Source organism: Chinchilla lanigera, unplaced genomic scaffold (genome assembly GCF_000276665.1).
Source record: "Chinchilla lanigera isolate Chin_1 unplaced genomic scaffold, ChiLan1.0 scaffold00038, whole genome shotgun sequence".
Taxonomy (NCBI): Eukaryota; Metazoa; Chordata; class Mammalia; order Rodentia; family Chinchillidae; genus Chinchilla; species Chinchilla lanigera.
The window spans coordinates 11,493,977-11,506,348 of NW_004955439.1; the positions used below are offsets into that span (position 1 = coordinate 11,493,977).

The 12,372-nt window shown below is 36.8% G+C and overlaps 1 protein-coding gene across 5 annotated transcripts in view; it reads right to left on the reverse strand.

The window, feature by feature from the left end:
- Pcmt1 (protein-L-isoaspartate (D-aspartate) O-methyltransferase) overlaps positions 1-12,372 on the reverse strand; it is a 51,749-nt gene that overhangs the window by 13,883 nt on the left and 25,494 nt on the right. For 3 of the 5 annotated variants that reach the window (XR_261983.2, XM_005390593.2, XM_005390594.2), the window contains exons 4-6: positions 11,295-11,399; positions 8,109-8,229; positions 6,617-6,702 (exon numbers count right to left, since the gene is read on the reverse strand). Coding sequence is in view for 3 of the 5 variants with exons in the window: in XM_005390593.2 (XP_005390650.1) it covers positions 6,617-6,702; positions 8,109-8,229; positions 11,295-11,399 (312 nt within the window). In the remaining 2 variants the exon portion in view is untranslated. The remainder of the gene's footprint in view (positions 1-6,616; positions 6,703-8,108; positions 8,230-11,294; positions 11,400-12,372) is intronic. The other 2 variants (XR_261984.2, XM_013517318.1) reach the window with 1 other exon arrangement.

Here is a 12,372-nt window from a genome sequence, read left to right on the forward strand (position 1 = left end):
ACAATAGAAACCTTGAAAAAAACAGGGGTAGCTATTCTATTTGCACACAGAGTGGATGTCAAGCCAAGACTGACTAGAACAGACAAAGACAGTCACTACATAACTGTTAAGGGAACAATCCAAGAGGAAGCAAATAACAATTATACATATACATCCATGATATTATCGTGGATGGAAGCAAGTAACAATCAAATACACATCCACCGATCTAAGAAGAAGCAAATAACAATCATAAACATATATCCACCACACACAACTATATAAAACAAACATTAATGTATATGAAAAATCAGACAAGCACTAATACATTTGTAATGTGCAACCTCAAGATCCCATGATCACAAATAGATCACCTAGACAAAAAAAACAAAGAAATAACAGAATTAAAGCAAACCTGTGAGCAAATGACTTAGTAAATGTCTACACAGTGTTCCACCCTACAGGATCAGAATACATACTTTTCTTAGCAGCACACAGGACTTTCTCCATAATAGACCACATACTAGCTCACAGAACATGCTTAAGTAAATGCAAAGCAACTGAAATTACCCCATGCATATTATCAGACGATAGTAGAATGAAATTGGAAATCAATGGCAAAAGAAACCACAAAACTCCACCTTGTTAAATAACCAATGGGTCACAGATAAAACTAAAGAAGAAATTAGGCAGTTTCTGCAATCAAATGGTAATGCCAATGCAACATACAAGAACTTATGGAGTGCAATAAAAGCAGTCCTACAAGGGAAATATGTCACGGTGAATTCTCATGTCAGAAAAACAGAGTGAGCTCAAACAAATAACCAAGTGTTGAACCTCACACTTTTAGAGGAAGAGGAGCAAGTTAAACACAAGGCACTTAAAAGGAATGAAATTACAAACATAGGTGTAGAAATTAATGCACTTGAGACTAGGAAAGCACAAAAAAGTAATGAAAGAACTGGTTCTTTGAAATATTAAATAAAATAGACAAACTCTTAGCCAACCTTGTCCAAAAAAATGGAAGAAAAGATTCAAATCCATGCAATTAGGAATGAAAAGGGCAAAATCACAATATAACCTGCAGAGATCCAGATCTTCAATACCTATTTTGAGAACCTGTCCATTAAAGATGGAAAATACAGACAAAATGGACAGATTCCTACATACATATGAATTATCACAGCTGAATCAAAAAGATATAAAAATTCTAAATAACTCAATATCACTCCATAAAATTGAAGAAGTAATTTAAAAACTGTCAACAAAGAAAAGCCAAGGTCTGGAAAGGTTCACTGCTAAATTCTATAAGAAAATTAGAGACGCTCTAACATCAAAGCTCCCACACTCTTTAATTAAATGGAAAATGAAGCAATACTCCCTAACTCATTCCTGGAAGCAAGCATTACCCTGAATTCAAAACCAACCACAATGTGAACTACAGGCCAATCTCCCTAACGAACATAGACAAAAAATCATCAATAAGATACTGGCAAACAGAATGCAACAAATTATCAAGAAGATTATATACCACTAACAGGTAGGATTCATCCTAGGGAGACAGGGATGGGTCAACATATGCAAACCAATAAATGTAATATACCACATGAAGAGCCAAGGTCAACAACCACATGATCATCTCAACAGATGCAGAAAAAGCATTTGACATGCTCCAAAACCCATTCATAATAAAAACTGTACAGAAAATTGAAATAGTCTTTATCTCAATCTGTGATAAAAACCATCTATAACAAACCAACAGCATCATACTAAATGGTCAAAAACTAAAAACTTTCACACTAAGCTCACGAAAAGGACAAAGATGTCCACTATCACCACTCCTATTAATATACAGTTCTGGAAACATTAGCCAGAGCAATTAGACTAGCAAAAGAAATAAAAGAAATAAAGATAGTAAAGTAAGAAGTTAAATTACCATTATTTGCATTAACAAACACCAAGAAAGAAATTAGGGAAACAATACCTTTCACAATAGCATCCCAAAAAATGAAATACTTAGGAATCAATCTAACAAAGGAAGTGAAAGATCTATACACTGAAAATTAAAGCTCTCCCAAAAAGAAGATTGGGGCCAGGGATGTAGCTCAGCAGCACAGCACCTGCCTGGCAAGCACAAGCTTGTGAGTTCGATCTCTGGTACTAAAAAAAACAAAAACAAAAAAATCTCACTCTCAAAAAAGATTGAAGAGGATTATCAGAAAATGGAAAGATATCCCTTGCTCATGGCTAGGAAGAACCAACATAGTGAAAACTGCCATACTGTATAGCCAAAATTGCTATATAGATTTAATGCAATCCCATTCAAATTATATTAGCATACCTCACAGAACTAGAGAAAACATTCCTAAAATTCATTTGGAACCAGAAGAGACCTAGAACAGCAAAAACAATCCTAGGCATGAAAGGCAAGGCAAGGGCCATCACAATCCCTGACTTAAAATCATACTACAAAGCTACTGTGATAAAAACAGCATGGTACTGGCATTAGAAGATACAGACACAACTCCAAACACCTCAGCATCTTATCTTTGACACAGAGGTCAAACACGATCACTGGAAAAAAGATAGCCTCTGTAATAAATGGTTCTGGAAAAACTGGCTTTGCACATGTCTAAGACTAAAATTAGACCTATGTCTATCACTATGTACTAAACTAAAATTGAAATGGATCAAAGATCTAAATATTAAAACAGAAACACTAAATCTACTGGAAGAGAGAATAGGGAGAACTCCTGAAGACATAGGTATAGGCAAAGATTTATGAACAAAACCCCAAACAGGAAATATTACAAAGAATCAACAACTAGGATCACATCATGTTAAAAAGCTTTTACACAGCAAAAGAAGCCACCAACTGAGTGGAAAGAAAACTCACAGAGTGGGAAAAAATTTTTACTAGCTATTCCTCAGACAGAGAATTAACATACACAATCCATTAAAAAACTTTAAAACATTATAGCCCCAAATTTAAAGACCCAATCCAAAAATGGGCATCTGAAATGAAGTACAAACAGCAAATACATATGCGAAAAAATGTTTAACATTGAATGATGTTCAACATCATTCAAGAAATACAAATTAAAAGAACCATGAGATTCCCTCACAGTCTATAAAGAATGACTATCATCAAGAAATCAACCAACAACAAATGCTGATAAGGCTTTGGGGAAAAAGGAACCTTTCCTACTTGCTGGTAGGAATGCAATCTGGTACAATCACTATGGAAATCAGTATGGAGACTGCTCAAAACACTAGAAGTAGAGTTCCATTTGACCCAGCTACTCCACTTCTTGGTATCTTCCTGAAAGAGTTAAAAGCATCATTCTATAGAGATATATGCACATCCATGTTTATAGCAATTTATAATAGCTAGCCAGGCACGCTGGCCCACACCTGTAATCCCAGCACTTGGGAGGCTGAAGCAGGAGCATTGTTGGAAGTTTGAGGCCAGCCTGGGGTACAAGTGAGTTTAAGACAAGTCTGAACTGCATAGTGAGACCCTGTCTCAAAAAGACAAAAAAAAAAAACAATATATAATAGCTAAATCTTGGAAACAGCCCAGATTTTCATCAATAGATGAAAGGATAATGAAAATCTGATTTTTATATACAATAAAGACTACCCTGCCATAAAGAAGGGTAAACTTGAGTCATTGCTAGGGAAACGAATGCACCTTGAGACCATAATCTTAAGTGAAATACATCAGACACACAAGTTTAAATATTGCATTTTTTTTCCTTGTGTGAGAAACCCAAAGGATACATAAGGACCAAAATATTGGGAAGTAGGAAGAAAATATTCAAGTGGGAAGGGGAACAAGGGAGGCAGGGGAGGGAAGAGAGAATAACAAATGGATAAAAAGCCAAAAAAGAACAAAAGGAAAACAGTAGAAACAAAGTTTTGTAAAAGGAGAGGGAGAGGACCCCTAAAGGAAAAGGAGGAGAATGGGGAAAAAAAAGAATTAAGATCTATTATGAACAAGTACAAATTTCCTATGCTGAATGTGATTCATCAAAACTTCACTGATAAAATTAATTTTAAAAAATAAATAAAATGGTGCATGGAACATGAGAGAAATGGAGATTTGCAAGTCCAAAATCACCTTTATTCTCTTCATTTGGTGATACATGGTCATAAAGAATTCAAGACTGGAAATAATTTTCAGCCGCAAATTTTGATGGTTTGTTCCTCTGACTTGTTGACTTTAATGGTGTTCCTCTGCAGTGTGATGCCTTTCTTCTAATCAAACCTTTAAGTATGTGTCGTGGTTACTTTTCTCTCATTCTGGGACAAAATACCTGACGCCCAGAATTAAGGAAGGAAAGGTTTATTTAGCTCCAGTTTGTGGACATTTCAGTCCATGCTCACCTGGCTCCAAGGCAGTGGCACATGGCAGAGGGCAATAGTTCATGGCAGTGGAAAACAACAAAAGTAGCAAGAGCAAAAAGGGAGGAGCACAAGAAAGCAAGCCTCCTCCCCTCCCTTACACTGTATGCAGGCTGCCCGCCCCACAACTGGTGCAGCACTCACACCCACAATCCCAGCACTGGACCATGAATTAATCATAAACTCTAGAAGCCCACCCCATAACTGCATGAGGCTTTGGGGGGACATCTAGATACAAACCATAACAGTATGTATTTTGTTTTTCAGAAAGCTTTTACAATCTTCTCTCTATCCAAAATATTCTGAAATTTTATGTAGTTCTTTGTTATTTTAAAAATGCATTGTGCTGGGCACTCAGATCTCTTCAAACTACAGAATTAAGTTTTTCAGTTTGGGGAAGTTTCTTACTTAGGGTGTGGGGATGTTTCTCATGCAAAATTGTCAGCAGTCACCCTTCTTTTCAGACTCATGCTTCCCCCTCTGATTTCCAAGGTGCCAGTGTCTCAATTCCTACTCCTCTCAAGAGTTCCACTAATTGTTTCCACATTGACAATCTTCTCTATAATCTCCTTGATTTCTGCTGCCTCCTGAGTCAGCTGTTGCTTCCTCTCCTTTGTATCTTCACACACTGCAGAGTTCACGACTGAATGCATCATCTCCTAGTAACTTGAGCATGAGGTTTCTGTTTCTAGTTTTCTGGGTAAGATCCAGATAAGTATAATCGACTCTATCATAAACCTGGAAAGCTCCTTCAGCAATCTCCCTTTACATTCAATCAGATACATACAGGTCTCCATGACAGTTACAAGTGCTACTATATAATATTTAAATTCATTTTAAAGCTGAGCATGGTAGTGTACACCTCTCATTGCAGCACTGTAGGAAGCTGGGGCAGGAGGATCTCAAGTTTGACCCCAGACTGCGCAACTTGGCAAATCAGTAAGACATTGTCTCAAAATAAAAATAAAAATAAAAATAAGGTCTGGGAATGTGAAGGCCCTGGGTTCTATCCTCAGTAAGTAAATAATCTTATTAGGCTAAATCTAGAAATGTCCTTCAAGATTAAGTCTTGCACCCACCCCTTTTATTTAAACATCATACTATTTGAGATTTTAACTGTTCACTGTGGCTGCCAATATTAAAGTTTAATCACTGAGTACAGTAGATCATGTCCGTATTCCCGGCTACCTGGAAGGCTGAGTCAGGAGGATTGCAAGCTCCAGGCCAGCTTGGGCAAGTTAGTTACACCTTGTCTCAAAATAAAAAGGGCTAGACATGTAGCTCAGTGATAGACTGCTGTGTGTTCAATTCTCAGTACAACACACACATACACACACACATTCACTCACACATACACAAATAACACTGTGTGTATGTGTGTGGTTGTGTGTTCTCCCCTCATACATATTTCCTCTCCTATACATATCATGCTCACAATATGTTGTCACAGCATTAAATTACTTGTTAAATGTATAATACATCTATTCTAGAACATAAGATTTATGCAGATATAATGTAACAAGTATTTCTTATATCTCCTATTCACCCTCCATAGTTTTACAATTCTTGTTTTGTTTTGTTTTTGTTTTTGGTACCAGGAATTGAACTCAGGACCTTGGCCAAGCAAGGCACTATGCTGCTGAGCTATATCCCTGGTCCTAATTCTTGTATTTAATACAACATCAAACTTATCATCAGATCATGAACTTCAGAAAGATTTTCCCAACTCTACTGTTATCATAGTTCACACATGGATCAAATACTGTTTCAAATAAGACGGCCATGACTTGAGGTTTAATAATTTCCATGTTATTTACACATTTGTTTGCATTATGAGGAAAATAGTACTCCAGCCAACTGTAACTAAAATGAATGAAATAAAAGTCTAAATATATTTTGCACATCATTTAGATCAGTACATGTTTGCAGTGCATGGTTACACTGGTCACGGGGAGCTGTACACGTACGTAGCACATTTTAACTCTTTTACACCCCTATCCTTCCCCTTACTCCTGTTCTTTCCATCACTTGACCTCCTTCCCATCTGCAAAAGCTCTACGTCCACTTTTTCCCCAATTTTCTTTCCATCCTCTTTCCCTCCCTTTCCTCTACCCTCCCTCCATCTCTTGTTCCCCTTCATAACTGAAAAAGATCCCCCTACTTCCTCCTTTATCTACCCTTCAGAGTTTTAATTAAATAAAACACACAAACAGAAATAAAGTCAACTCACTGCCTGGGGCACAACTGGGGCTGCAGCTCCCACATGAATAGCATCATAAGGGGCTTCTTCAGGATATCCCCTTCTTCCATCTCCCACTGAAAGAAAACAAAGTTATGCTTTTTGAAAACTTTTTAGGCCAAGCACAGTGGCACATCTCATCATCCCAGCATTCTGGGAGGCTGAGGCAGAAGGACTGCAAGTTAGAGCACAGCCTGAGTAACACAGCAACTTAGTAAGAACCTACTCAAAAAACAAAAGATGTTCAGATCAAACATCTGAACACCTTTGTGTGAAAAACTGTAGTATTGTACAGGAGGCTTAAATGGAAAAACGGGCAGATTTTTCAATAAATGAAACTGAGATAACTGGATAATCATATGGAAAAAAAAATACAATTAGACCCTTATCCCCATACACACATAAAATTCAATGACAAGAAGATCAAGGACCTAAACATGAAAAGCTAAAATGACGAAGAAATCATGTAAGAACATATCTTCATGACTTCAGCCTCAAAAAATACCAAAAGCACTAGAAAATTAAAAAGTCTGCGTTTTTTTTTTTTTTTTTTTTTTTTTGAGACAAAGTCTCACTTTGTAGTGCAGGCTGAGCCTGAACTCACTATGTAACTGAAGCTGGCCTCAAACTTACAGTGATCCTTCTACCTTATTACAGATGTAAGCCACCACACCAGCGTGACTACCTTAAAATGAAGAATTCCCAGTAATAAAAGGGGATCAATAACATCAGAAAGCATATGAGAGATGGAAGGAGAGAGTTATGGCACTGATAACCCAACAAATGGCTAGCTTCCAGAAGGCTGATAAATCGAAGAAAGATACAAACAATCCACTATCTGAACAAGTATTTTATAAAAGAGGAAATCCAAACAACAAAACACATGAAAAAGTATTCAAGCTCATTAATTAAAAAGAAAATACAAAATTAAAATCATAGACACCGTTATGATTTAGATCGGGAAGGTGCCTGGGCCGCGGAGGTGCCCCACTCAGCAGGGGTCAGCGCACTGCCGAGTTCAGAGCTGACCTGCTGTGCAGCAGTGGGGCCTGGTCAGAGGCGAGTCCCCAGGGCCAAGACCCTGGAAGGGCGCATCTACTTCATCAGCTTCTCTCTTCCTTGTTTCCTGACCACCATGACCTGAGCAGCGCTCCTCCACTCTGCCCCTCTGCCCTGTCATTTCTGCCTTGGAGCCAGCCAACACGGACTGAAATCTCTGAAAACCGTGTGCCAATAAATCTCTCCCACTTTAAAGTGTGGGTGACAGGTACTTTGCCCGGGCAATGAGAAAATGACTAAGAGACACACACTGCTGTATATTCACCAGAAGGGCAAAACAAAGTTACAGTTTTTCTTATTTAGTACTTCAAAGTGAATATAAAAGTGTGCAACTATTAGCTCTAAGTATATTCAGCTTATAAAGGATCTTCTGAAAATGAAAAGCCTTTGGGGAAAAACTGTTTTGAAGTTTTCTGATACTTACCAACCAACTGTACTCTCCCTGAAGACAAAAGTGTTGGATCATCCTTTCTGACATTATTTATTGAATCATCTACTAGTTCCTTAATGTGATCAATTCCTATGACTTTTCCACTACATCCAACCTAGAAAAGAGAAAATAATTCAATAGCTCACTGGGCTACATTTATTTTACTAAAGTGTAATTAAACTGTTTTCTTACTTAAAGTAATTTCTTGCAATAATAAATAAAAAACTACACAGTTTAAACCAGGTGTGGAGGTACATGACTGTCATCCCAGTCATGCTCAGGAGGGTAAGACAGAAGGGTTGAAAGTTTAAGTCAAGTCTGAGCAATTCAGTGAGACCCTGTCTTAAATAAAACTTAAGAAGAAAAAAATAAATAAAAAATAAAACTTAAAAAGGGCTGGGTGCTACTCAGTAGTATAGCACTTGCCTAGCATGTACGAGGTCTTTGGTTCAATTCTTAGTACCACACAAAGACACACAGACAAACATACACAGACAGACACACACACATACAGACATAGAATCAGCTTAAGCCTCCAATTAGATGGCTGAACACTCAGTGTACCATGAATTACTTACCACATGAAACGTTCTCAACTATAACTGCACTAAAAAATTACAGGGAAGAATTTCTTGCCAGGCATTCCTCGGACAGAGGACTAATACCTAGACTATAGAAAAAAACTGAAAAAAAACAGATATCCCCAAAATAAAAGACCCAATCAAAACATGGCCAAGTGAAATGAATAGATACTTTTCAAAATAAGCAGCACAGATAGCTAATAAATACATGAAGAAATGCTCAGAGTTGCTGGCCATTAGAGAAATGAAAATTAAAATAACACTGAGATTCCATCTTATCCTTGAAAGAATGGCCCATCATCAAGATATCAAATAATAACCAATGCTGGTGAGGCTACAGGGAAAAAGGTATCCTTCTACATTGCTGGTGGGAATGTAAACTAGTGCAACCACTATGGAAATCAGTATGGAGAGCAATCAAAAACTAAAACTAGAAATTCCATTCAACCTAACTATCCCCTTCTGGGTATCTTCCCAACAGAGTTAGATATCATATTTCAGTGACACATGCAGACCCATGTTTATAGCAACACAATTCACAATAGCTAAATTTTGGAGGTAGCCTAAATATCCATCACTGATGAATGAATAAAGAAAATATATATATACACAAGGGAGTACTACTCTGCCACAGAAAAAAGATAAACTTGAATCATTTGTAGGAAAATGGATACATCATTTTTAGACCACAGATCATAATATTAAATGAAATAAATCAGACACACAAGCTTAAATATCACATTATAAATAAAGAAAATGAAAGATATAGAAAGGAGACAAAAATTATATTTAAGTAATGAAGCTAAATTATAATAATGTAATATTGAGAAAAATACCTTTCTTACCTTTCTACTTTTTAAATTTAGAACTCTGAAGTAGGATTTAACTACCAATATTTAATGGTACTGCAATAAATTTTTATTTAAATTCCCTCTAAACATATAAATTTAAATGTCACATAAAATTTTTTATGAGACGAGATTTCTACATCTGATTCCTCTGCTGTTGGTGGCAAATATAAATATATATTTAAAAATACAAAAAGGACTCAAGTATCAATATTAGTGTAAAAATATTAATAGAATGAAGTCAAATTACCAGGGTTCCTAAGTTTCATCATTTACTTACAATTGTGTAATCTTAGCCAGTTAAACTCTCATTCTATGAATCAGGTTCCTCAACTATAAGGAAAAGAGGCAGATGGCCCATAAATGATATGAGACTTAAATGAGCGAATACATGGAAAGTGCCTTAGAGCACCAATCAGTACATGGTAAATGGGTGAAAAACATTCACATTTTTAAAAAAGGTAACTCAGAAATCTAATGATATAAAAAAAAATGCATATTCCTGTAAAACCATAAACATTTCAAGTATAGAGAGCAAGTCACTAATTAAATGCTATTTCTAGCGGGGCATGGTGGTGCACATTTGTAATCCTAGCACTCGGGAGGCTGAGGCAGGAGGATCGTTGTGAGTTCAAGGCTAGCCTGGGCTACAAAGTGAGCTCAAGGCCAGCCAGAACTGCATAGGGAGACTTTGTCTCAAAAAAACAAAAAAGAAGAAAAGAAAAAAAAGCTTTTACTTTCTTTCTTTTTTGGAAGAATAATCTGATTCTTACGTCATGAGGACTTGACCTCTACAAAACAAGCAAAACATCTAAACAGGTATGTGAGACCTCATAATGGTCAAGGTACTAGAAGCTTAAGAGCATAGCAATTAAAAAAAAAAAAAAAATAGACAAAATCTTCACAGTCTACAGAAGTTGCTGATTGTGTATTTATGAAGAGTTACGTGGATTCTAGTCCAAGATAGATTCTTAAGTCTCAACTAGACCAGAACCTTCCAATCTTCAGGCACAAGACTTCTCACAGCCAACCTGATATGATTCTTTTGTTTTGTTTTCTGTTACTAGGAATCAAATTCAAGACCCTGTGCTTGCCAGGCAGGCACTTCTGCCGCTGAGCTGTATCCCTGGCCCACCAACCTGATTTGATTGAGCACAGATGAATATTTATTGCACGGTTCTTTAGCAGACCTCTGGCTTATATTCTGGATAATCAGTTGACAGATAAGCCTCTGGTCATGAAAACTGAAGTACAATAAACATAGCATTTTTTCTAAGAGCATTTTTCCTAATGTCAAAGAAGCTCTACCTTTATTCCTAATAAACATGTAAGAGTGTCTGAAAATCAGGCTTACTCTTCCTTTCTGTCAGGTGAAAACATGGAAGAGCTGTCGGTTTTCATCTTGGGATCAAAAGGGTAAAGCCCGTCTGATAATGAAGCTAACATGTACAAAAGGCAAACCCAGAACCTAAAAGAAACCCATTGTCAATAATATCTGCTATTCCAAACCCAGCCTCCAAGAAGCCAGACATACCCCTAGACATTTCCAGTACATCCTTTCTAGCTCAACCAGTTCAGGTTAAATGTTCTGTCACTAGCAACAATAATAATAAAATAAACCCTAAGGGATATCCATTCCAACTGCTATCTTAACAGAACAAAACTCAAAAATCAAAACCACTAGTGAAAAAATACAGGAAAATCACATAATATATCTCCGCCAGGATCAGAATGAAAAATAAAGCTCTTACCATACGTGCAAAACATGCAGTAAGGATTCCACTTCCAGATCCTACATCAAGAGCTTTAGCTCCTTCATGCAATTGATCAAATAGAAGTTCTAGTGCATACGCATGCTACCAAAAGAAAACAAACCAAATATTCATTTATTTCAAGACTCTTATACACTATGACATATAAACAAAGTTCTCAACTTTTTACCAATTTTTCTAACATTTTGCACCAAAACAATGAAAACCTCTATGTATTTATATCTACATACTTATATCTATTTCATATATTTACACAGAAATTACATTAGAAAAATTTTAGTTTGATTATAATTCTTACATTTACATAAAATGTTTCAATAATTTTAGATATGTAATTGAATTTTAAAATGTTAATTAAGCCAGACTTGGCAGTACACATCTCTTATGGCTTGTATTTAGATGTTCCTCCAAAGCCTCACACGGTCAAAGGTAGGGCTTTTCAGAAGTGGCTGGATCTAGACTGTGTGACACTGGAATTGACTCATGGTGCATGCTAGGATCAAGAGCACTAGAATTCACAGTGTGAGTGCTACCCTCCCTGAGTAGCTGGATAGGATAAAATATGCAGAAAGATGCTGTTAAGGTCCCTTGTTGCTTAGCTACCTTCTGCCTGCCATGAATGTTTCTCCTCTGCAAGTCCTGTTAGCCATGCCAGCCTGCCTCAGAGCCAGCCAGTTATGGACTGAAACCTCTACAAATTGTGAGCCAAATAAACCTTTCCCCTTTAACTTTAGGTGTTGAGTATTTTGTCTCAGCAGTGAGAAAATAACTAAGACAACACCTGTACTTTCCGCACTCCAGAAGGCTGAGATAGGATCATAAATTCAAGCTCAGCCTGGTCAAGTTAGCAATTTAGCAAGACCTTGTCTCAAAATGTAAAAAAAAAGGCAAAGAAAGCTCAGTATGAAGGTCCTAGGTTTAATGCCCAGTACCAAACAAATAAATATATTTAATTAAAATTCAAAGTCAAAAGACTTTTTTTTTTTGGTCTTTTTGAGACAGGGTCTTGCTATGCAGTTTAGACTGGCCTTGAGCTCACTCTAGCCCAGGCTGGTCT